Consider the following 26,740-nt stretch of genomic DNA (forward strand, 5'->3'; position numbering starts at 1 on the left):
AAATATGAGGCAAACTCCCAGCAGAGCCCCAAGTCCAATGGGTATATCCTCTGTCGTGTTGATGTTAATGTGTTGATGTTCTCCTTATCCATAGCCAGAATGATTTTGCAGTGTATGGTGATCGAACAGGTTTCCTGTTATATTCATCAGAGGTGTAGGGAGGGTGAAGTCTGTGAATCCAAAAAATAGCAATTATACAATGTTTAATAAAACAGTATTCATACCTTGGTTTTTCTGGTGAATGTGAATGAAAAAAACTGTTTCAATAATGGTTGTCATACACGTACCTTGTCCATAATGTAGAGGCCCATGTGATTTTCATTGAAGAGGTAGGGGAGGAGGATGGTACATTTGATCTGCATAACATACCAATACCAATTGACATACCTTTGTATGCCTCCTCGTCTATATACCTGCAGACACAGACACAAAAGTGAGCAGTTCAGTCATCTGCACCCAGTACAGCTAGCCTGACCTCTTTGTTGATTGATAACCATTGAATTGTGTCCATTTTCACAAATATGAAAAGGTAGATGGTATCATCATGAAACAATATCAATTTAGATCAAACAAGGGACAAACCTTACCTTAAATGTCGGAGATTTAAAAAAATAAAAAATGAAGTTAATTGCCTGCAACTGCTGTCCATTCATATTCAAATCCAAATGTTTCAGTTCGGCAAGAACGGTAGGCTCCTGCAAGAAACCTCACCAACTAAGGAGGTTCCAAGATGAACTCTGAAAGGAAAGGGTTAACGCCGCTCACCATTATATTTGTTTTTCTTTTATTTAAACAACTACGAAAAGCAGGGGTTGGAACCAACATTATTTTTCAAACTTTCCAAACAAATCCAAACTTTTAGTTCTGAACAGAAGCACTAATTTTTTCGTTCAGTTGCCACTGTTCCAACCAGCAAGATAAAGTTCTGAACCAATTCGAAACAAAACAAAGTACTAGCTTATAGCTTTTCCTTTTTAACCTTTCAAATCAACCGTTTTTTCTGAATTTTAGCTAATTAAATTAGGATACTTAACCAATCAGTGCAGATAGAGTAGGCAAGATATTGGTTTACATGCACAATGGACAGACAAGTGTAGCCTATGGCACCAGATGCAACTGAAATTTTGCGGGTGGGGAGAGAGTGAGAGAGGGTTGAGGAGAAGTCTTGAAGCACTAGACATCTTGTTATGACATGCATTATCTGAATTAGGTCCACAGAATTACAGTGCATTTGGATAGTATTCAGACCGCTTCACTTTTTCCACATTTTGTTATGTTACAGCCTTATTCTAAAATGGATTAAATCCTTTTCCCCTCGTCAATCAACACACAATTATACAATCCCTGCTGCTGAAAAACATCCCCACAGCATGATTCTGCCACCACCATGCTTCACCGTAGGGATGGTTCCAGGTTTCCTCCAGACATGACGCTTGGCATTCAGGACAAAGAGTTCAATCTTGGTTTTATCAGACCAGATAATCTTGTTTTTCATGGTCTGAGAGTCTTTAGGTGCCATTCGGCAAACTCGAAGGGGGCTGTCATGTGCCTTTTACTGAGGAGTGGCTTCCATCTGGCCACTCTACCATAAAGGCCTGATTGGTGGAGTGCTGCAGAGATGGTTGTTCTTCTGGAAGGTTCTACCATCTCCACAGAGGAACTCTAGAGCTCTGTCAGAATGACAATTGGGTTCTTGGTCACCTGCCTGACCAAGGCCCTTCTCCCCCAATTGCTCAGTTTGGCCGGGCGGCAAGCATTAGGAAGAGTCTTTGTGGTTCCAAACTTCTTCCATTTAAGAATGATGGAGGCCACCGTGTTCTTGGGAACCTTCAATGCTGCAGAAAGTTTTTGGTACCCTTCCCCAGATCTGTGCCTCGACACAGTCCTGTCTCGGAGCTCTATGGATAATTCCTTCGACCTCATTACTTGTTTTTTCCTCTGACATGCACTGTCAACTGTAGGACCTTGTATAGACAAGTGTGTGCCTTCCAAAATAATGTCCAATCAATTTAATTTACCACAGGTGGACTCCAATCAAGTTATAGAAACATCTCAAGGATGATCAATGGAAACAGGATGCACCTGATCTCAATGTCGAGTCTCATAGCAAAGGGTCTGAATACTTATGTAAATAAGGTATTTCTGTTTTTAATTGTAATAAATGTGTAACATTTTCAAAAAACCTCTTCTCGCTTCGTAATAATGGGGTATTGTGGGTAGATTGCTGAGGATAAAATTAAAAAATAAATTAGAATAAGGCTGTAACACAAAATGTGGAAAAAGTCAAGGGGTCTGTCTGGATACTTTCTGAAGGCACTGTATAATAATGAATATGATCAAATCCATATCAATGATAACACAACTTGGGAGGCCTAATTTCTGTTGCAGATTTTCTGAAATTGAAATGCAAAATTATTGTGGTTCTTGAAGTATTCTTAGGATATTATGATTCTATGGTTTTTTTGGTTGAATATAGGCTACACGATTGATGATTTTTTCCACAATGTCTTTTTTCACAATGTTGGCCTTCAAATGTGTTTTCTATAGACCCACACAGTAATTGTCGGATTGTCGGAAACAGATTTGAACTTAAATCGCCAAAGATGTCTAATTCTGTAGCATGTACAGTGCCTTGCGAAAGTATTCGGCCCCCTTGAACTTTGCGACCTTTTGCCACATTTCAGGCTTCAAACATAAAGATATAAAACTGTATTTTTTTGTGAAGAATCAACAACAAGTGGGACACAATCATGAAGTGGAACGACATTTATTGGATATTTCAAACTTTTTTAACAAATCAAAAACTGAAAAATTGGGCGTGCAAAATTATTCAGCCCCTTTACTTTCAGTGCAGCAAACTCTCTCCAGAAGTTCAGTGAGGATCTCTGAATGATCCAATGTTGACCTAAATGACTAATGATGATAAATACAATCCACCTGTGTGTAATCAAGTCTCCGTATAAATGCACCTCCACTGTGATAGTCTCAGAGGTCCGTCAAAAGCGCAGAGAGAATCTTGAAGAACAAGGAACACACCAGGCAGGTCCGAGATACTGTTGTGAAGAAGTTTAAAGCCGGATTTGGATACAAAAAGATTTCCCAAGCTTTAAACATCCCAAGGAGCACTGTGCAAGCGATAATATTGAAATGGAAGGAGTATCAGACCACTGCAAATCTACCAAGACCTGGCCGTCCCTCTAAACTTTCAGCTAACACAAGGAGAAGACTGATCAGAGATGCAGCCAAGAGGCCCATGATCACTCTGGATGAACTGCAGAGATCTACAGCTGAGGTGGGAGACTCTGTCCATAGGACAACAATCAGTCGTATATTGCACAAATCTGGCCTTTATGGAAGAGTGGCAAGAAGAAAGCCATTTCTTAAAGATATCCATAAAAAGTGTCGTTTAAAGTTTGCCACAAGCCACCTGGGAGACACACCAAACATGTGGAAGAAGGTGCTCTGGTCAGATGAAACCAAAATTGAACTTTTTGGCAACAATACAAAACGTTATGTTTGGCGTAAAAGCAACACAGCTCATCACCCTGAACACACCATCCCCACTGTCAAACATGGTGGTGGCAGCATCATGGTTTGGGCCTGCTTTTCTTCAGCAGGGACAGGGAAGATGGTTAAAATTGATGGGAAGATGGATGGAGCTAATACAGGACCATTCTGGAAGAAAACCTGATGGAGTCTGCAAAAGACCTGAGACTGGGACGGAGATTTGTCTTCCAACAAGACAATGATCCAAAACATAAAGCAAAATCTACAATGCAATGGTTCAAAAATAAACACATCCAGGTGTTAGAATGGCCAAGTCAAAGTCCAGACCTGAATCCAATCGAGAATCTGTGGAAAGAACTGAAAACTGCTGTTCACAAATGCTCTCCATCCAACCTCACTGAGCTCGAGCTGTTTTGCAAGGAGGAATGGGAAAAAATTTCAGTCTCTCGATGTGCAAAACTGATAGAGACATACCCCAAGCGACTTACAGCTGTAATCGCAGCAAACGGTGGCGCTACAAAGTATTAACTTAAGGGTAATGAATAATTTTGCACGCCCAATTTTTCCGTTTTCGATTTGTTAAAAAAGTTTTAAATATCCAATAAATGTCGTTCCACTTCATGATTGTGTCCTACTTGTTGTTGATTCTTCACAAAAAAATAAGGTTTAAATCTTTATGTTTGAAGCCTGAAATGTTTCAAAAGGTCGCAAAGTTCAAGGGGGCCGAATACTTTCGCAAGGCACTGTACTAGAAGAACATTTCAAAGTATGTAATACAGCCACAATTGTCTTTCTAATCTCAAACTTGAGCGGAATACAACTATTACGTTTTGAGAAATAGTACTCATGCAAGAGGCGCATCTCCACACTTCGCACTAGAAACTTTTTCCATGACTAAAAACATATTTTTTCTGTATCAATCTATCAAATTGACTCCACTGTTCGACTACTTAGCCTAAAAGTTTGCTCACAGGTTTCAGGGTATGTTAATGGGAGAGAAGAAGGGAAGAAGGCAGGAGCAGCAGCATGCCGCATGAGGTGAGTGTTGACAGGGTCACCAGCTACAACCCAGGACAACATAATTGGAGCCGACAATGAATTACCTCGTACACCTGCACATCGACTCGGTACTGGTAGCACTTGTATATAGCCAAGTTATCGTTACTCATTATTGTATTTATTATAACTTTTATTTTGACATGTTTTACTTTTCTATAATTTTTCTATTTTCTTTCTCTCTGCATTAATGGTAAGGGAAGAGGTCCCTGAACCAATAGTTGGTTGTATTAACGAAAGTAATATGGGGTGGAAGCTATTGGAGTTTTAAGGAAGAATTTTGTATTTAAAGCCCATTTGCATTCATAGAAAATAACCAAAATCATAAAATATTAACTAATTGCCGTAGATTGTACAGAGGACGCCCCTGAATCAATAACAGTTGGCAGTATTCAGGCCAAAAAGACCATCAAGGACATCAACCACCCGAGCCATGGCCTGTTCACCCCGTTATCATCCAGAAGGCGAGGTCAGTACAGGTACAACAAAGCTGGCTTCTATATCAAGGCCATCACACTGTTAAATAGCCATCACTAGCCGGCTTCCACTAAGTACCCTGACCTTGTTTTTTACGAAAATGAACAGCAAAAACAAGGGGTGTAACTTGTTCGCTATCGTCAGCTGATTTAGAATATGATATTTCTATCATTTTGGCATGTTCCTCGAAGAGGTATTTGTCAAGAAAAGTCTGAATCTTTAATATTGTGGTGGTGTGTATTCATGGATGCCAAGGGAAGCCAGGCTTCCCCCAAAAATGTTTCAATAATTAAAAAATAAATCATATAAAATGTATCATTCGTGTCTGTTTCATAAAAACAACACCCCTCTCTGTATGTGTAGCCCATCTATCTGATGCTGTCTGGTGAAAAATAGTATGACATTGTTGACACCTGTAGCATTGAATGCAAGGGGAGCCAGCAGCATTTGGCATTCCTTGATAAAAAAAAAGTGTAATAGCCAATCAGCGTTGACCTAACCCAGAGAGTAAGAGGAAGCGAGAGGCCCAACTCGGAGGAAAATCTTTGTCTGTCCCACGTTTAGCAACCAACTGTACAATCTAATCCGACTGTAAAATAGCCTTGTGGTCATTTTCACGCAAAGATGTGTATTTATCAATGTGAATGTGATCGTTTGGTGTGCACAAATCCCAAGTCTGCCCTGAGCTGGGTGTACACAGTTTTACAGGTGAACAAGTGGTTTTGGAATACATGATAAAATAGAACTTGATTGTCAAAGTACATAGACTAATAACTGGGTTTGATAAGTAAACAAGATTAGGGACCAATCAGAGAGCAGGGCTATGATGATGTCAATATGAAAGGACCAATCACAGAGCAGTTTTGATGATGTCATTATCACATAAATATAATGAATCTGTCTTTATTTCAGTTAAAATCAACAGACATGGTAAACAAACAGCAAAATGTGTGTATATCTAAAGACAACTTGGATAGAGTATAATGCACTGAAAAGTGACAGCCTACTATGGGGGTAATATTTTTAGGGTGGATGTAACCCATCTATAGATGTGGCCTCTGTCTGTGCAGTAGGCTGTTAGCACAGGGCAGGCAGGAGAACTGTTGAGGGTTCTGGATGCACTGGAGGATCATCAGAGTTCTGTGAGGAGACATGAAGATTCAAAATAACAATGTGCACTCTACCGTGTTTAGGGTTCTGTTCACTTTCCCAAAATTCCCAAGTTTTCCAGAAACTCTGTTACTCTGTCGATCCCGCAGAGGCACGGGAGCATGGCGACCTAAAGCACTGGAGAGAGCATACGTGACATTACCCCCACCCCGGCGTGAGGCTCTAGCCGCAGGACGCCAACCACAGGGACGATCCCAGGGATCAGGAGCGGACCGGTCGCCTCTTCTGAGGCGCAAGAAACCTGATGAGCCGGCAGAGGCCTCCCTGGCTGCCTTCGTCGAGGCACGGGAACCTGTTCACCTAGCTGAGGCATGGGAGCCTATCGAGCCCGCTGAGGCATAGGAGTCTATCGAACCCGCTGAGGCACCACAGCCTGTCGATCCCACTGGGGTATGGAAACCCGTCGAGCCAGCAAAGGCAGGGGAACCCGTCGAACCCGCCGAGTTATGGGAATCCTACAAACCGGCTGAGGCCTCCCAGGTAACGCCGGTTCTGACTCCCGGACCAGACATCACCTCAACACAAAAACTAAAAAAACTCTCTGATGCTTCCCTTTGGTGAGGCGTCATTCTGTAACGTGGGCGCTGGGAGTCGGAAAGCAAGTTCAGGGAGTGAACAATTTAATAAACGAACGAAACATAATACAAAACAAGAAACACAAACAACGCACAGACATGAAACTGAAACAGAAACAACGACACCTGGGGAAGGAGCCAAAGGGAGTGACATATATAGAGCAGGTAATCAGGGAAGTGATTGAGTCCAGGTGAGTGTCATTATGTGCTGATGCGCGTGACAGGTGTGGCCATAATGAGCAGCCTGGTGACCTAGAGGCCAGACAGGGAGCACACATGACAATCGGTGGTAGTCTGGACGTTTAAAATTGCTTTGGTGTTGGTAGCTTTTACGGTTTTGGCGCTAGAGGTTCCAGCAGATGGCAAATAATAATAATAATAAGTATGAACAGTGTCAAAAGTTTGCTTTGCTTTCAGCAAGAATTCTAGTTTTCAGCAAGCATACCGAAAACTAGAAAGTTACTGAAATGTTCAAAACAAATTGTGTTTTAGTGAAGGAAGAAGTGATGTATAGGTGATGTGACTTACAGGTCACTGTCTGTGCAGGTCCAGCGGAACCCTCTGGTCTGTAGGACATTGATCAAATCCACAATGGAACCCTGAGTGCAGGATTCTCTAAAGGAGGAGAGAACGAGGATACATAAAGTACATAACATACAGTATTTCTAAAGGTTGGTGTATTGTAGACAAACCGTTTGTATCTGATGCAACTTGACAATAACATAATTTGCATGACATTTGCATAGATAAACTTATTTTGTGTTGATATTGAAAGATATGCCCAGTTCGTAACTTGGGTGTTTACCTAGGGTTCGTTCCAAATGGCACCCTATTCCCAATGTGGTGCATTACTCTTGACCAGGGCCCAACGGGCTCTATGTAGGGAATAGAGTGCTATTTGGGACGCATTCCCAGTCATTCTCACATGAAGGGTCCCTCCAGGTTGGCCACCACCTTGATGTTGACATGATCCACCATTCTGGGGTTCAGGCTGTCCAGCTCCACACCCCCAAACATGCTAGAACAAGATGAAAAGGACCAGAGTGAAACAATCACTACCCCTGTTAGACCACTATGTACTGTCAGTGGCTGTCATGTCTTTGCCTTACCTTTTCCTGTTGAAAGCATTCTCTATGGATCCATTGAGCAGCACTGTGATGTTGCCACATGCCGCTGCAGCAAACTGGCAAAAATACAGAGATGAGGCCATCATAGCCAGACATAGTCCACAATATACAGTAGACATGTCATGCAGTCACCCAGTATCACAAAATCACAAGGCATATCCCTACTACAAAAATATTGCCGTGAGATTAGTGGCATTCATGTCATTTAGGCTACCATTTTGTGAGTGAGCTTACGTTTTGTGAGGCTTGTCTCCACAAGGAATAGACAGGATGGTGAACACACGTTGACCAGTCTGGGCAAGAGTTGAAATCAAAGCCTAACAAAGAGAAACACATGAAGGAGCTTCATAAGAGAGAGACAGCCATTTTTTACATAGAACAACCACCACAGAGACAAAGTCAATGACATCTGCTGTGAAGATTACATTATCCTTAAAAAAAAAAAAGCAAAGTCATTCTCCTTGTTTGATTCATGTGCAGAGCAGGGGGGGGGGGGGTCTCTCCGGTGCAAAATTGGAAGAGTTTACCACAAAGATGGGGGTGTAACACATGGTGTTGTGGTACAGCTGCGCCACATAACACCCTATGTGTGCGATATCCCCCACTCTGTTAAACTTCCTGTAAGCACTGACCCAAACATTACATCTGTGGTCAACCACAGAGCCCCAGCCTGTCATAATTGTGACCTCTCTCCAAATCAGGAGCTTTGGAGTGATGGCTTGGCGCCCACTGGAACAACTGTTCCTTCAGTTCTTTTGGGAACAATGTGAAGAGGGGAATCATAACTCTCTCTCTCTCTCTCTCTCTCTCTCTCTCTCTCTCTCTCTCGCTCTTGCTCTCTCAGATCATGATGAATCCTACCTCTGTCTTTCTCTTCCTGTCCGCACCAGATGAGGTCATTGAACATGTATCCCACCAGCGTGTCCTCCAGGGTCCAAAAACGACGTGTTGCAGCTGCATAGCTGTGTATCAGCTCCCTGGTCTTACTCCAGAACAGCAACTACAAAAACCACGAGGGCAACAAGCACAAACCAGATACTAGATCTCAGAGGAATCATACATTAGATACTCAAGAAATCAAAGATACTCAAAAACACAACACAGTCAGTTACATCCTCACACGATTCAGGGCCCGTACTCATAAATTGTCACAGGGTAGGAATGCTGATCTAGGATCAAGTCCCACCTGTCTCGGATAAGAATCCAGAGCTGCCATGGTGATACTCACCTTACCACATGTCAGAGTCTGTGGTGTGGCATGGAACATCCTTTTGTAGTCCTTAACCTTCACGTTACAGCGAGACTTCCTCATTACAGCCTCCTCAAACTCCCTCCAGATCTCCTCACAGTCATATCTACAGTAACACACACAGCACTTTTACCTACAGTGCCAGTCAAAAGTTTGGACACACCTACTCATTCCAGGGTTTTCCTTTATTTTTACTATTTTCTACATTGTAGAATAATAGCGAAGACATCAAAACTATGAAATAACACATATGGAATCATGTACCATGAAATAACACATATGAAATCATGTAGTAACCAAAAAAGTGTTAAACAAATCAAAATATATTTAATATTTGAGAGTCTTCAAAGTAGCCACCCTTTGCCTTGATGACAACTTTGCACACTCATGGAATTCTCTCAACCAGCTTCATGAGGTAATCACCTGGAATGCATTTCAATTAACAGATCTGCCTTGTTAAAAGTTAATTTGTGGAATTTATTTCCTTTTGAATGCTTTTGAGCTGAGTTGTGTTGTGACAAGGTAGGGGTGGTATACAGAATATAGCCCTATTTGGTAAAAGACCAAGTTCATATTATGGCAAGAACAGCTCAAATAATCAATGTGAAATGACAGCCAATCATTACTTAAGACATGAAGGTCAGTCAAGCCATAAAATTCCAGGATCTTTAAAGTTTCTTCAAGTGCAGTCACAAAAAACATCAAGCTCAATGATGAAACTGACTCGCATGAGGACCGCCACAGGAAAGGAAGACCCAGAATTACCTCTGCTGCAGAGGATAAGTTTGTTTGAGTTAACTGCACCTTAGATTGCAGCCCAAATAAATGCTTCACAGAGTTCAAGTAACAGACACCTCTCGACATCAACTGTTCCGAGGAGACTGCATCAATCAGGCCCTCGTGGTCGAATTGATGCAAAGAAACCACTGCTAAAGGATACCAATAATAAGAAGAGACTTGCTTGGGCCAAGAAACACGAGCAATGGACATTAGACCGGTGGAAATCTGTCCTTCGGTCTGATGAGTCCAAATTTGAGATTTTTGGTTCCAACTGCCTTGTCTTTCTGAGACACGGAGTAGGTGAACGGATTATCTCTGCATGTGAGGTTCCCACCGTGAAGCATGGAATAGGAAGTGTGATGGTGTGGAGGTTCTTTGCTGGTGACACTGTCAGTGATATATTTACAATTAAAGCACACAGTGTTCTGCAGTGATATGCCATCCCATCTGGTTGGCACTTAGTGGGACTATCATTTGTTTTTCAACAGGACAATGACTCAAAATACCTCCAGGCTGTGTAAGGGCTAATTGACCAAGAAGGATTGTGATGGAGTGCTGCATCAGATGACCTGGCCTCCACAATCACCTGACCTCAACCCAATTGAGAAGGTTTGGGATGAGTTGGACCGCAGAGTGAAGGAAAAGCAGCTCAGCATATGTTGGAACTCCTTCAAGACTATTGGAAAAGCATTCCAGGTGAAGCTGGTTGAGAAGAATCTAGGTGAAGCTGGTACTTTGAATAATCTAAAATTGATTTGTTTGGATACTACATGATTCCATATGTGTTTTTATAGTTTTGATGTCTTCAATATTATTCTACCATGTAGAAAATAGTACAAATAAAGAAAACCCTTGAATGAGTAGGTGTGTCCAAACTTCTGCATATCTAATCATAGATAACATTTTTTAAAAATATGTCATGTTGAGAGCATGTTGCATATAATGAAATAAGATCCCTTACAAAAAAAACACACGAAATTCACGTAATCACATGATCTCATGTGATTTTATGTGACTTTAATGTGATAACATGTCACAACATGATCTCATGTGAAATAAATGGACAACATGGGGATGCAAAAAACATGTGATGACATGAAACTACACATGACATTTGAACACATGTGATAACCCAGGTGTTAAATGCCATTGAGAATATTTTACTTTAAAATGCTTAATTTCCATTAATTCAATTAAACAGTCATAGTCCCGTGCAGGTTTTAGTTAGATCCTGGTTTGTTCCTGGGCCATCCCCAAGAACATTTTTAAAACATACGTGTCATGGTCCTCTTGATTACTTGGGACTTAACTGCACAACTTTTTGGTTGCAACCTGAAGTACCTGCTGCGTCACCAGGTCTGTGGACATAATGGAGATTGGCTGTACATATGGCCTAGAATAAATAAATTTTTTCCAAAAGTATGTACAATATTTTGAATGTCTAATTTCTATAAAATTACATTATGCTGCTCTATTCTGATTTCAATTAGTGTAAAAAACATTGTTTTATTTTGAACTGTGACCACACTTGGGACACAGCCTTAACTAGGATTTGAACTTAATTAAAACCTCTTGGTCGCTAGCAACCTGAAATGTCCTGCTGCATGTCCTTCCATTCCACCAATATTTGCAAATGTGTGTGTGTATATATATATATATATATATATATATATATATATATATATATATATATACATATATATATACACATTTTTTTTTAAATATCACATTTACATAAGTTTTCAGACCATTTACTCCACACTTTTTAAAGCACATGTGGCAGAGATTACAGCCAGACAGGATTGGGTTGAGGCACAGATCTGGGGAAGGGTACCAAAACATTTCTGCAGCATTGAAGGTCCCCAAGAACACAGTGTCCTCCATCATTCTTAAATGGAAGAAGTTTGTAATCACCAAGACTCCTCCTGGAGCTGGCCACCTGGCCAAAGTGAGCAACCGAGGGAGAAGGGCCTTGGTCAGGGAGGTGAGCAAGAACCCGGTGGTCACTCTGACAGAGCTCCAGAGTTCCTATGTGGATATGGGAGAACCTTCCAGAAGGACAATCTTTTCTGCAGTACCTTTTTCTCGGTACAGTTCACTACCTTGTAAGTACAATGGGAGGGCAAACTGTAAACGGGGGGACCGAGGGTCCTTTAAAAAAAAAAAAAAGACATTTCCTGCAATTCTACCCTTATTATGCCTTTGTTGATTGGTATTTTGAGGGGTATATGAAGGGGTATTTTGAAAATAAGTGGAAGGATAAGTGGAAGACCCCCAACCACAGAAAGATAAATTTTCCGTTTTAAAATGTTATTCTAAAAATGTTATGAGTGAAAGAGAAATGTGCAGTGTTTAAGCTAATTCCATGCAATTCTACACATTTTGACAATGGGCAGAGATTGAAATTTGCTGTTTTAATGCGGATCTCATATTATTCTTCACATTTTGCCATGAGGATGAGAAAATATTGCAGTTTTAAAGTGACTGTCCAGTGAAAATCTAACTTTTAAAAGTTAATATTCTGTTAACTCACACCCAAATAATGACTTACCCTTTTTTCGCATTTGTGGCCAAAGCATACATTCGAGATAAAAAAAAACATCTCAAACAGACCATTTAAAAACTGCTTGCTATTTCCTCATAGAGGATGATGTCATCCTCCTGAGGAGGATGAGCTGGCCTATCAGTGGTCTACTTGCATTAATATATTTAATGACCGGTATACACCCTCACCATTCTGTTGTTGTGGTATGCCCACAGCATTCCAACACAGAAAAGTTACTTTTTAACATACATAATTAAAAAAATGTGGAGGTAAAACAATTTCACTTATATTAAGGATTAATTAATTGTAGGTCAAATTTAATAGAAATCGGGAAACACTGGACAGTTACTTTAAAGGTCTACTTTTGCCCCCCCAAAAATAAGAATGGCTTTAAACTGTATAACTGATCAATGCACCATCATACCAGGTCATTTAATGCTTAAAAAAGGTATGAATAAGATATTTGGCTACAGAAGTGCAATTTCTTACCGATCTCTCAAGCTTTCATCTTCATCCAAAACCAAATCCTGTGAAATGACCTCAACACAGACTGGAGGAGAAACTGGCTAGCTACAAGTAGCTATCTTAGCTAACGAACTACCTACGTCGGTCGTGGCGTGCATGAGGACTGTTTTTTGTGCCCAAAAAGCGACCATTAAAGCTAATTTCCTTCAATTCTACACATTTTGCCATTGCTTATGACTTGTTCATATGCTATCTGGGGTGACCCTGACCTCCAGCGCCCCCCTATCCAATTATACAGGTAATGGAGGTGCTGCACAAATCCCTGGTTGTGATGGACAAAGTGGAAGAATTTGTGTTGTTGCAATAAAAAACTATTAAAACATTTTTCAATATTGATTTATATGATAATGTGATTGAGGTAGGGGAGAGAAAAAAACATGAGATATTTATAAACGGCTCCCACTCTGCATGGAGAGAGCTCAGCTCTGTTTTGTAAGCAGTGCGCCCATGATATGCTCTTATCTATTCAGTTGGGGGGGGGGGGGGGTGACTTTCCCCCTCCACACCTCTCTGATTCAGACACATTTTATTTGAATACATTCAGTTGTACAACTGACTAACCTGTCAATATACAGTCATAACACTGTCGTGACACATATTTAGGCCTGTTGTGACATGTATTATTTTAAGGCTGGTTATGACACCTACATAAGAGTGTCAAATCCCACAAGACCTACCACACAAGGCGAAGCATTGCAGATTACACCATAGCCTACTTGAAAACTTCATGTGTATGTTATATAACATTTTCTGAAATGTACCATATTAAATTATTGTAATTGTGCACACATTGATGTCAGACATGTACCTACTGTACCCCAATGCTCTGTTGCTGATGACTGGGATGAATGCAGGAGCAAATTTCAGGAGCAGGACAAGACACTATCTTTGAGTGATGACTGACATATGGCCATGCTCGTGATAGGCCTATCTGGCTTATATGATTATGGTGGTCATAATTCTTGACAGAATCAAGTAAAACGACACAGGATGGTCATAATACTTCATGACAGTGTCATAAAGTGTATTTTCTACAAGTTATTTAAGCAATAAGGCCCAAGGGCGCGCACGCACAGTCCAACTCCCAGAGAAAGGGAGTATAATGTGGGATTATCTGTCACAGGAAGTCGTGCAGAGCCCAAAGCTTTATGATGCACTACCAATTACACTGCCTCCTTTAAACTTTTATGATCGAAGACATCGGTTACCTCTGTTTTCACGCCCTGATTAGATTTATGATTCGAGGAAATGGATGGATCGCAGTGTCCAAAAGGGTGCTAGATGTAGCAGTGTTGTAATTCCTCATTAAGTCTCACGCATTATGTTGCTAACCCATCACTCTCTAACAGGAGGGAGTGCATTCATCTTAGCTGTGACATATTCGTTCTCAACAAGTACAGAGACATCACTCACGCTTCTCCAATACAGCCCTCTCTCTCTGCCTGTGAGGCTATGACAGACATGGTGGGCCATTAAAACTAGTTTTTCAACCACTCCACAAATGTATTTTTAACAAACTATAATTTTGGCAAGTCGGTTAGGACATCTACTTACAGAAGTAATTATTCCAAAAATTGTTCACAGACGGATTATTTCAATTATAATTCACTGTATCACAATTCCAGTGGGTCATAAGTTTACATACACTAAGTTGACTGTGCCTTTAAACAGCTTGGAAAATTCCAGAAAAGGATGTCATGGCTTTAGAAGCTTCTGATAGGCTAATTGACATCATTTGAGTCATTTGAGTCAATTGGAGGTGTACCTGTATTTCAAGGCCTACCTTCAAACTCGGTTTCTCTTTGCTTGACATCATGGTAAAATCAAAAGAAATCAGCCAAACCTCAGAAAAAAAATTGTAGACTTCCACAAGTCTGGTTCATCCTTGGGAGCAATTTTCAAACGCCTGAAGGTACCATGTTCATCTGTACAAACAATAGTATGCAAGAATAAACACCATGGGACCACGCAGCCATCATACCGCTCAGAAAGGAGACATGTTCGGTCTCCTAGAGATGAACGTACTTTGGAGCAAAAAGTGCAAATCAATCCCAGAACAACAGCAAAGGACCTTGTGAGGATGCTGGAAGAAACAGGTACAAAAGTATCTATATCTGTTACACCTATTGTTGGAATGATACCAAGGTGCAACGTGGTTGGCGAACAACTGTATTTTTGTTTAAAATGAACACCAAAAATCCAACAAAATACAAAAACGAGGGTAAAGTTCTGCTGAGCAACTAACAAAATCAAGATCCCACAACTGAAGGGGGGAAAGGGCTGCCTAAGTATGATCCCCAATCAGAGACAACGATAAACAGCTGCCTCTGATTGGGATCCATACTAGGCCAACAAAGAAATAGAAACATATATTTGCCCACCCAAGTCACACCCTGACCTAACCAAATAGAGAATAAAAAAGGCTCTCTAAGGTCAGGGCGTGACAATATCAACAGTGAAACGAGTACAATATTGACATAACCTGAAAGGCCGCTCAGCAAGGACGAAGCCACTGCTCCAATAAAAAGCCAGACTATGGTTTGCAACTGCACATGGGGACAAAGATTGTACTTCTTGGGAAAATGTCCTCTGGTCTGATGAAGCAAAAATAGAACTGTTTGGCCCTAATGACCACTGTTATTTTTGGAGGTAAAAGGGGGAAGCTTGCGAACCAAAGAACATCATCCCAACAGGGAAGCACGGGGTTGGCAGCATCATGTGTGGGGGTGCTTTGCTGCAGGAGGGACTGGTGCACTTCACAAAATAGATGGCATCATGAGGAAAGAAAATTATGTGGATATATTGAAGCAACATCTCAAGACTTCAGTCAGGAAGTTAAAGCTTGGTCGCAAGTGGGTCTTCCAAATGGACAATGACCCCAAACATACTTCCAAAGTTGTGGCAAAATGACTTAAGGACAACAAAGTCAAGGTATTGGAGTGGCCATCACAAAGCCCTGACCTCAATCCTATAGAAAATGTGTGGGCAGAACTGAAAAAGCGTGTGTGAGCAAGAAGACCTACAAATCTGACTCAGTTACACCAGCTCTGTCAGAAGGAATGGGCCAAAATTCACCCAACTTATTGTGGGAAGCTTGTGGAAGGCTACCCGAAACATTTGACCCAGGTTAAACAATTTAAAGGCAATGCTACCAAATACTAATTGGGTGTATGTGAACTTCTGACCCACTGGGAATGTGATGAAAGAAATAAAAGCTGAAATAAATCAATCTCTCTGCTATTATTCTGACGTTTCACATTCTTAAAATAAAGTGATGATCTTAACTGACCTAAGACAGGCAATTTTTACTCGGATTAAATGTCAAGAATTGTGAAACCCTGACTTTATATGCATTTGGCTAAACTGTATGTAAACTTCCGACTTCAACTGTATATATGCCTTCGTGAAATGGTAGGTGCTTTGTGTTTGTTTTGTATGGCCACTGATGTGATTGATTCGCGGTATAATTACATCGGAGTGGAAGGTGGCGAGATGACATGTCCTTTTAACAAATTGACGTCTGGTTTGAGGTTGAGGTTATTGTCATTCATTGTACGTTTGTACGTATTGCGCACTTCTTTTAGCTACTGTAACCATGTTTTCAGACTTGCTTCAAAGTTTGCCTGCTTTGATAGAGTCATAAGAGTAAAAATTAACCACCATAACTCCGTACCGAAACAGGAAGTACTTTGAAGGCTCATTGCTAGAGGTTGACGAAAACCCACACGCGAAGGATGTATTGACTGTGACTGTGAACCCCATTTCTTACTCAGTAATGGAGGTACAGTGAAACTTTTATGTTTTATGAGCACTTGCATTGCACCGTTGTGATCATTTCAATGAAAATGAAGGGTCAATTAAATGAATATACTGAAGCAGTTTGCACTCAGCGTTCATGACACAGGCAAACACACATACACACACACACACAGAGTGCCTGGACACAGCCCGTAGCTGTGTGATATTGGCCATATATCACACACCCCAAGGTGCCTTATTGCTATTATAAACTGCCCACCAACGTAATTAGAGCAGTAAAAATACATGTTTTGTAATACCAGTGGTATACGATCTGATATACTATGGCTGTCAGCCAATCAACATTCAGAGCTCGAACCACTCAGTGTATAATTAAGCAATTAGGCACAAGGGGGTGTGGTATGGGCTGTTCTTATGCACGACGCAACGCGGAGTGCCTGGATACAGCCCTTAGCCATGGTATATTGGCCATATACCACAAACCCCCAAGGTGCCATATTGCTATTATAAAATGGTAACCAATGTAATTAGAGCAGTAAAAATAAATGTTTTGTCATACCCATGGTATGCGGTCTGATATACCATGGCTGTCAGCCAATCAGCATCCAGGGCTCGAACCACCCAGTTTATAATGAAACATACCACAGCATTATTGAATACTCGTTTCTGATTGGTTAAAAGGGAATTCTAGAATGGACATTAAAACCAGATACAGTGCCTTGCGAAAGTATTCGGCCCCCTTGAACTTTGCGACCTTTTGCCACATTTCAGGCTTCAAACATAAAGATATGAAACTGTATTTTTTTGTGAAGAATCAACAACAAGTGGGACACAATCATGAAGTGGAACGACATTTATTGGATATTTCAAACTTTTTTAACAAATCAAAAACTGAAAAATTGGGCGTGCAAAATTATTCAGCCCCTTTACTTTCAGTGCAGCAAACTCTCTCCAGAAGTTCAGTGAGGATCTCTGAATGATCCAATGTTGACCTAAATGACTAATGATGATAAATACAATCCACCTGTGTGTAATCAAGTATCCACCTGTGTGTAATCAAGTCTCCGTATAAATGCACCTGCACTGTGATAGTCTCAGAGGTCCGTCAAAAGCGCAGAGAGCATCATGAAGAACAAGGAACACACCAGGCAGGTCCGAGATACGGTTGTGAAGAAGTTTAAAGCCGGATTTGGATACAAAAAGATTTCCCAAGCTTTAAACATCCCAAGGAGCACTGTGCAAGCGATAATATTGAAATGGAAGGAGTATCAGACCACTGCAAATCTACCAAGACCTGGCCGTCCCTCTAAACTTTCAGCTCATACAAGGAGAAGACTGATCAGAGATGCAGCCAAGAGGCCCATGATCACTCTGGATGAACTGCAGAGATCTACAGCTGAGGTGGGAGACTCTGTCCATAGGACAACAATCAGTCGTATATTGCACAAATCTGGCCTTTATGGAAGAGTGGCAAGAAGAAAGCCATTTCTTAAAGATATCCATAAAAAGTGTTGTTTAAAGTTTGCCACAAGCCACCTGGGAGACACACCAAACATGTGGAAGAAGGTGCTCTGGTCAGATGAAACCAAAATTGAACTTTTTGGCAACAATGCAAAACGTTATGTTTGGCGTAAAAGCAACACAGCTCATCACCCTGAACACACCATCTCCACTGTCAAACATGGTGGTGGCAGCATCATGGTTTGGGCCTGCTTTTCTTCAGCAGGGACAGGGAAGATGGTTAAAATTGATGGGAAGATGGATGGAGCTAATACAGGACCATTCTGGAAGAAAACCTGATGGAGTCTGCAAAAGACCTGAGACTGGGACGGAGATTTGTCTTCCAACAAGACAATGATCCAAAACATAAAGCAAAATCTACAATGGAATGGTTAAAAAATAAACATATCCAGGTGTTAGAATGGCCAAGTCAAAGTCCAGACCTGAATCCAATCGAGAATCTGTGGAAAGAACTGAAAACTGCTGTTCACAAATGCTCTCCATCCAACCTCACTGAGCTCGAGCTGTTTTGCAAGGAGGAATGGGAAAAAATGTCAGTCTCTCGATGTGCAAAACTGATAGAGACATACCCCAAGCGACTTACAGCTGTAATCGCAGCAAAAGGTGGCGCTACAAAGTATTAACTTAAGGGGGCTGAATAATTTTGCACGCCCAATTTTTCAGTTTTTGATTTGTTAAAAAAGTTTGAAATATCCAATAAATGTCGTTCCACTTCATGATTGTGTCCCACTTGTTGTTGATTCTTCACAAAAAAAATACTGTTTTATATCTTTATGTTTGAAGCCTGAAATGTGGCAAAAGGTCGCAAAGTTCAAGGGGGCCGAATACTTTCGCAAGGCACTGTACCTGGAAAGTTCGAAAATATATCGGGGTACCTTGCAATCATGATGCAATAAGCGCCTACACATGCAGACCGTACTTGCTACAAAGTTACAGAATGCTAAACCAACAACCACAGAAAACGGAATAAGATACATTGTAAATGCAGGTCCTACGAGGAACAAACTTTGCTAGGAGACTTTCATTGATTTGTTTTTGCAGAGACATATTTTTTTTGGGGGGGAGCGTCTGATGACTTAACGTGGTGAGTGATGAACAAGAATGTATCTGGTCCCTACTGTTGCAGTCATGACGCAAGTGGCGCTATGCTGTAAAGTACTTCCATGTTTCTAGTTTGATCAGCTGTTATCAGCAACTGCTATTTTTTAATTTGGCTGTCATATAGGCAGGTTTGCTAGCAACAAACAATTGTTAACATTTCTAGCCTAGTGTTGGATATACAATGTGATCTCCTCATTATGAAGTGTTGAGTGTTCTGACGAGAAGGAAAACTTTTCTACCTATGCCTGGCAAAATCAGCCATTGTTATCATTGTTATGGATGTACCCAAATGAATGTCAACAGAAAACAGCTACTTTGCTGTTACTCTACCTGCAAAGGTTGTGACTGTGTTAGCCGTAGCTAGCTGGCTAGCTAACAAGCAAGGGATAAGAACGTTGCCATGGAACATAAAAAACGAATGGCTGGGTCGCGTCCATAAATATCAAACTAAGCGAACGAATGACTGGGTCCAAAAGATGAGAAAGTATGAATTCACTTAAAGCTGAAAATATCAACAACAACAAAAAGTATTTCTACTGGTAAAGTAAGTGTGTGCTTTCAAATTGTTTTCTTTCTTTCTCTCTCTCTCGGAGGACCTGAGCCCTAGGACCATGCCTCAGGACAACCTGGCATGATGACTCCTTGCTGTCCCCAGTCCACCTGGCCGTGCTGCTGCTCCAGTTTCAACTGTTCTGCCTGCGGCTATGGAACACTGACCTGTTCACCGGACGTGCTACCTGTCCCAGACCTGCTGTTTTCAACTCTCTAGAGACAGCAGGAGCGGTAGAGATACTCTTAATGATTGGCTATGAAAAGCCAACTGACATTTACTCCTGAGGTGCTGACTTGTTGCACCCTCGACAACTACTGTGATTATTATTATTTGACCATGCTGGTCATTTATGAACATTTTAACATCTTGGCCACATTCTGTTATAATCTCCACCCGGCACTGCCAGAAGAGGACTGGCCCCCCCTCACAGCCTGGTTCCTCTCTAGGTTTCTTCCTAGATTTTGGCCTTTCTATGGAGTTTTCCCTAGCCACCGTGCTTCTACACCTGCATTGCTTGCTGTTTGGGGTTTTAGGCTGGGTTTCTGTACAGCACTTTGCGATATCAGCTGATGTAAGAAGGGCTATATAAATACATTTGATTTGATTTTTCTTTGGCAACTGTAAGCAATTGTATTTTATTGTTAGCCTGCAATACTTTATTATAAAAGGTGGCAATTTTGCCTATGTTCCACAAACACTTTTTCACATGTGAAATCATGTTATTTTCCACATGTGAAATCAGGTTATTTTCCACATGTGAAATCATGTGGTTTTCCGTAAGGGATTCTATGTTAGAAATACATTTGATTTGTCAAGACACTAAGTCGGTCAAACTGCCTACTTTTTCATGTCTTACCCACACTTTACCTGGAATTAGGCCAAACTAGTGTTATGTAGCTGTAACATCGACCAATCACAATGTGTTTCAGGTTAGGTGTCGTCCCCATCCCAGCTGTCAAACCATCAGTGCAAAACAGGACAATGACAAACCCTGATGAAAGAAAATAACACAAGTACAATACCTCTTTGAATGTATTCATCAATGTCTACAAAGGTGTTCTTTCACTCAGGTTATGGAGGTACTATTGAAAATAACTCACATAATATGAGCATGTGGAATATGCTAGAGGTTGACGAAGACTTCTGAAAGGTCATGGTGTTCAGAGCTCATGGATGGAGCTCTCCAAGGTACGCCCCAGACCCCTCTCACTTTCAGAGTTAGGCCCTGTCACTGTCAATAGAGAAAGAAATAGTGAGTGAGAGTAACGACGTGTGTGTATGTGTGTGCACGTGCTTGGTGACATCAATTGACATCACGAGTGTGAAGTCAATGAAGAGACCAAATCAAATCAAACTTTATTTGAGACATGCCCTGAATACAACAAGTGTAGACTTTACCATGAAATGCTTACTTACACGCCCTTAACCAACAGTGCAGTTCAAGAAGAAGAAAATATTTACCAAGTAGGCTAAAATAAAAAGTAATAATAAAAAGTAACACAATAAGAATAACGAGGCTATATACAGGGGGCACCGGTACCGAATCAGTGTGCAGGGGTACAGGCTAGTTGAGGTAATCTGCACATGTAGGTGGGGGCGAAGTGACTATGCATAGGTAACTAACAAACAGCGAATAGCAGCAGTGTGCAAGAGGGGGGACACTGTTATTATAATTTCATGCTCTCTCTCTCTCTCTCTCTGTGTGTGGGTGTTTGCATGCTTGGTGACCTCAAGTGTGAGGTAAAGGAAGAGACAACCCATGTGTTATCCCAAATGTGACTCTAATTATAATTTCACACTATACTACTAGGAAGCACATTTGTGCAATGGGAGAGAGGTCAACCACTAGAAGTTTGCAGAAAGACATACAAACAGGCCATACATAGTGTCAGGTTAACATTTTTTGGTAGGTAGTGTAAGATTCTGGTCAGTGTGTGTAATAGTGAGGAGTTGGTGTTGGTAGGGTATGTCGGAGGGTATGACTTTAGTTAGAGATAGGGTTTATGAGTTGGGTTAGTAGAGTAACAGTGTTTACAAGTGGCTGGCAGAGCTCCTTGCGTCTCTCACTACTCTCAAGAGAACACACACTGGGTTTGTTGCCTGTTAAATCTAATCAGCTAAGGGAATGTGGCTGTCTCTTCCCACTGTCTTTGTGTCCTGTCATAAAGGTGGTTGTCTTTCAGCTGTTTACAGTAGATGTAAGGGTAAACAGTCCATCAAGCACACACACTCAAAATAAGGCAGGCATTACTGATGAATGATATTTTTTGTTTTGGTCATTTTTTTTGTTAAAAGCCAATCATCCATTTTCTTATCACTCATGAAGTAAAGTACAGTTCAAACTCACCAACTCAACACAAATACCTTACCTACGATTAGAATAAATCAACAGGAAACAATAACATGGTAATAAATCAGTAATCATGTCAAACATATTCAATAGAAACACTCAGTCCAAAAACGAATACATAAAAACCAGCCAAAGACCAAGAAGTGCTTACCACTACATAAGAAGGGACACAAACATTGATGAGTTGATGAACAGTTAGCTCCACAACATCTGGATGTCCGTAGGAGTGGTGTTCATGTCCCTCCCTGCACAGTAGCAGTGTCCTGGGGTTGTGCAGTGGACATTACCCTCCTCCCTTGGCAACTAAGAAACCTGAGGGGCTGGGCTCCCAAGACAGACACAGCCCTATCCCAACCCATAGAGCTGGTCTGAGGGAATAAACTAGGCCTTTTCTTGCCACAGACAGATGGCCCGCATGACTCTCATTACTGTCTCCACACAGAGGGCAGGAAAAGGACTCTGGGGAAGGACACTTACCATATGCAGGGACAGGGGCGAGCACACATATATCATATGAATACATAAAGATAAGATTTTTGAATTTACTTATATTTATTTTAAGGCTGGAAAAGGGGTGGATTGCCAATCAACATACGGTGTGTGCAGTATCACTTAGTGGCCAGGAGATGGTGTTAATTGTCTTGTTTGTATGCGAGTTATGGTTTCAATCCCCATCCCAGCCTTGTACTCTGTTTCAATCATACAGTCGTGGCCAAAAGTTTTGAGAAAGACACAAAAATGAGTTTTCACAAAGTCTGCTACCTCAGTTTGTATGATGGAAATTTGCATACACTCCAGAATGTTATGAAGAGTGATCAGATGAATTGCAATTACTTGCCGTGCAAATGAACTGAATCCCCAAATAACATTTCCACTACATTTCAGCCCTGCCACATAAGGACCAGATGACATCATGTCAGTGATTCTCTCGTTAACACATGTGTGAGTGTTGACGAGGACAAGGCTGGAGATCACTCTGTCATGTTGATTAAGTTCAAATAACAGACTTGAAGCTTCAAAAGGAGGGTGGTGCTTGGAATCATTGTTCTTCCTCTGTCAAACATGGTTACCTGCAAGGAAACGCATGCCATCATCATTGCTTTGCACAAAAAGGGCTTCACAGGCAAGGATATTGCTGCCAGTAAGATTGCACCTAAATCAACCATTTTTCGGATCATCAAGAATTTCAAGGAGAGCGGTTCAATTGTTGTGAAGAAGGCTTCAGGGTGCCCAAGAAAGTCCAGCAAGCGCCAGGACCACCTCCTGGGGTGGCAGGGTAGCTTAGTGGTTAGAGCGTTGGACTAGTAACCGGAAGGTTGCAAGTTCAAACCCTCGAGCTGACAAGGTACAAATCTGTCATTCTGCCCCTGAACAGGCAGTTATTGAACAGGCCGTCATTGAAAATAAGAATTTGTTCTTAACTGACTTGCCTAGTTAAATAAAGGTAAAATTAATTTTAAAAAGTTGATTCATTGCGGGATCGGGGAACCACCAGTACAGAGCTTGCTCAGGAATGGCAGCAGGCAGGTGTGAGTGCACGCACTGTGAGGTGAAGACTTTTGGAGGATGGCCTGGTGTCAAGAAGGAGCCACTTCTCTCCAGGAAAAACATCAGGGACAGACTGATATTCTACAAAAGGTACAGGGATTGGACTGCTGAGGACTGGGGTAAAGTCATTTTCTCTGATGAATCCTCTTTCCGATTGTTTGGGGCATCCGGAAAAAAGCTTGTCTGGAGAAGACAAGGTGAGTGCTACCATCAGTCCTATGTCATGCCAACAGTAAAGCATCCTGAGACCATTCATGTGTGGGGTTGCTTCTTAGCCAAGGGAGTGGGCTCACTCACAATTTTGCCTAAGAACACAGCCATGAATTAAGAATGGTACTAACACATCCTCCGAGAGCAACTTCTCCCAACCATTCAGGAACAGTTTGGTGACAAACAATGCCTTTTCCAGCATGATGAAGCACCTTGCCATAAGGCAAAAGCAAAACATCGATATTTTGGGTCCATGGCCAGGAAACTCCCCAGACCTTAATCCCATTGAGAACTTGTGGACAATCCTCAATAGCCGGGTGGACAAACAAAAACCCACAAATTCTGACAAACTCCAAGCACTGATTATGCAAGAATGGGCTGCCATCAGTCAGGATGTGGCCCAGAACTTAATTGATAGCATGCCAGGGCAGATTGCAGAGGTCTTGAAAAAGAAGGGTCAACACTGCAAATATTGACTCTTTGCATCAACTTCATGTAATTGTCAATAAAAGCCTTTGACACTTATGAAATTCTTGTAATTATACTTCAGTATTCCATAGTCACATCTGACAAAAATATCTAAAGACACTGACGCAGCAAACTTTGTGAAAATTAATATTTGTGTCACTCTCAAAACTTTTGGCCACGACTGTACATCACCAGGAAGTTGATCCTTCCATCACATACAGTATAATAAAAATTGCATGATTATAATTATAATTTGTAGATTATAACCCCTCTCATCTCCCCTAGAACTCTCCCCCCGTGTTATTGCTGTAAAATAGACTGTGGTTTCTCTCAGCCAATTTACCTGGTCAAATGAACACATATATTAATGTCTGTTTCATGCAAATCATTATTTCTGCTGATATATTGGTAAACCAGGTTACACAGAACTCTGATATAGAACTACAGACACTTTCGGGTAATATACATATTGTAGGGAATACATGTTTAATTTCAGTTTAATTGTATAGATCAACAGCAAATAGTCTTACATTATCATATTTAATTTCACAAATAATTATATCCAATACATGTATTCACTCTTATAACATATTGATGTGTGTGTGTGTGTGTGTTTCCATCTTGTCCTGTGCACATGTTCTCCCCTACTACAGATGAAGCTAGAGACCAGAAAACATACATACAGAGAGAAACATTACATCACTCTTGTCATCACGCAATACAATAATTGAAGGACTGCAATTCCTACAATTGATGCATACAAACTGTACTATGGCTTGCTATTTTTTTGCAAGACAAATAGGCGAGCAAACAACATTTTTTAATGTAGACGTTAAACGAGGTTGAGGGATTACTGGTCATACCTTTCGGAGGTCCAGCACATCCTGCAGCATATAGCGGATTCTGGGGGAGGTTGTCTTATTCTTCACAATCGTCACAATCGCGTTGTAGTACTGATCCACTCTGGGCTGTGGAAGTATAGACAGGCCAAGTGAATGTAGTTGACAGATTTGTAGATCTGAATCTATTGGATTGATCTATCCAATCATTTGGAATTAAAATGCACTGTACTGTACTCATAGAAATATAACAGATCACATCAATAAATCAATACAGCGCTGTACCCTGAACTTCTCTGAGCCCTTGCCGATGGTGGGGAGCATTATGCACAGACACTCCAGAGAGTTATCGTCGCCGTCCTTTGCAAGCTTTACGATGCAATTGTGCATAATGGCTTCTGTAAGCATCTTCAACTGGAACAACTCGCAAATGAATCTGATGTTGCCTAGAGACCGTCTGCACCACATGGCCTTGGCCTCCTCTGGCTCCTCCTCCAGTCGCTGGCTGACCTCCCCCTGGAAGGTTTGGACAAGCTTCACAAGCTGCATCAGAGTTTTTTTAAGCACTTTATGGGAATTTAATTGGGAATAACACAATTTATTTCCACTGCAATGTAAGGAGCAAGTTCCGATGTCATATACTGTATGTCAAATATGTGTTCAGTGTGTTCTGTCTATGGAGTAACCAAGGAACATTTGTTTTAATGACACACATATTGTAGGGAAACCAGGGGGTAATCACAACCAGGGCTAGGAACTAGCAACTGTCAATCCAACCCCTTAGTTGTTAAACCAAGAGATCCAGACCTCTTTCGAAGGTCACAAGATGTCAGTTTAAGCTACTCCCTAAAATATGTTATTGTACCTTGGTGGTGGTGTCCAGCTCCTTCTGCTTTCCTCCAAAGAGCTCAGATGTATTATTCTCAAACTCAGACTGGCATCGATTCAGCAGTAATTTACGGAAATTCAAAGTCACTCTCGGATTACATGACGTTGGCACTTTGAGCTGAAGAGTAAAAAGGATGTTACAAAAGTCAAAATGCCCGTGAATCAGTGTTTTAAGTGGTCCTTGGCAAACAAGAGCTAAGACAACGGGAGACGGGCACAAACACAGTTGCAGACTTACCCCCATTAGGCAGCGGCACAAGTTGGCGTAGACCACAGAGCAGGCAGGGTGTGCAATGGCCCTCTCATATATGAGGTCAATGATGCCCTTCAGCTTGTCTTCTGTGTCAATGGTGAGCTCAGTCACTACCACCATCAACTCCCTGAAGTTCTTAGGAGTCAGCCTGTCCAGGACGTGACCCATAGGGACAAACAGCTTCTGCATCTGTGGATCTTCAGCTTGCATGGTTTCCTTCAAGCCCTTTAGGAGAGATA

At 41.3% G+C, this 26,740-nt stretch overlaps 2 protein-coding genes and 1 long non-coding RNA gene across 12 annotated transcripts in view; 1 reads left to right on the forward strand and 2 right to left on the reverse strand.

The window, feature by feature from the left end:
* Window positions 1-20,122, forward strand: part of LOC149977426 (uncharacterized) — a 243,891-nt gene extending 223,769 nt beyond the window's left edge. The window contains exon 3 of one of the 2 annotated variants that reach the window (XR_016486617.1): window positions 19,986-20,122. This is a non-coding gene — a long non-coding RNA (uncharacterized LOC149977426). Of the gene's footprint in view, window positions 1-8,756; window positions 8,893-19,985 lie in introns of those variants that run through there. The other variant, XR_016486619.1, reaches the window with a different exon arrangement.
* LOC110489879 (ADP-ribosyl cyclase/cyclic ADP-ribose hydrolase 1) lies at window positions 1-21,176 on the reverse strand. 4 transcript variants are annotated; one of them, XM_036944146.2, is made up of 9 exons: window positions 21,046-21,176; window positions 20,813-20,936; window positions 9,141-9,267; window positions 8,774-8,912; window positions 8,147-8,229; window positions 7,895-7,968; window positions 7,711-7,803; window positions 7,314-7,400; window positions 5,902-6,180 (listed from the first exon to the last, which is right to left on the reverse strand). In XM_036944146.2, the coding sequence occupies exons 1-9, from the start codon at window positions 21,098-21,100 to the stop codon at window positions 6,084-6,086; spliced, it is 879 nt and encodes a 292-aa protein (XP_036800041.1). In that variant the 5' UTR covers window positions 21,101-21,176; the 3' UTR covers window positions 5,902-6,083. The 4 variants fall into 4 exon arrangements, 3 of the variants coding, with proteins under 3 accessions (XP_090055818.1, XP_036800041.1, XP_090055819.1); XM_090199692.1 differs by lacking the exons at window positions 5,902-6,180; window positions 20,813-20,936 and adding an exon at window positions 1-170 and having other exon boundaries at window positions 21,046-21,170; XR_016486615.1 differs by lacking the exon at window positions 20,813-20,936 and having other exon boundaries at window positions 7,591-7,803; window positions 21,046-21,170.
* The window catches only part of LOC110489878 (eukaryotic translation initiation factor 4 gamma 1), an 8,026-nt gene continuing 2,250 nt past the window's right edge, over window positions 20,965-26,740 (reverse strand). For 3 of the 6 annotated variants that reach the window (XM_090199688.1, XM_021562833.3, XM_090199691.1), the window contains exons 6-10: window positions 26,487-26,726; window positions 26,226-26,366; window positions 25,646-25,903; window positions 25,385-25,489; window positions 24,980-25,180 (exon numbers count right to left, since the gene is read on the reverse strand). In XM_090199688.1, coding sequence (XP_090055814.1) covers window positions 25,169-25,180; window positions 25,385-25,489; window positions 25,646-25,903; window positions 26,226-26,366; window positions 26,487-26,726 — 756 coding nt within the window. In that variant the 3' untranslated portion in view covers window positions 24,980-25,168. Of the gene's footprint in view, window positions 21,177-24,979; window positions 25,181-25,384; window positions 25,490-25,645; window positions 25,904-26,225; window positions 26,367-26,486; window positions 26,727-26,740 lie in introns of those variants that run through there. The other 3 variants (XM_036944145.2, XM_090199690.1, XM_090199689.1) reach the window with 2 other exon arrangements.

The sequence above is a fragment of the Oncorhynchus mykiss genome, chromosome 15, assembly GCF_057628025.1.
Source record: "Oncorhynchus mykiss isolate SJ-2025 chromosome 15, ASM5762802v1, whole genome shotgun sequence".
NCBI classification, from domain to species: domain Eukaryota; kingdom Metazoa; phylum Chordata; class Actinopteri; order Salmoniformes; family Salmonidae; genus Oncorhynchus; species Oncorhynchus mykiss.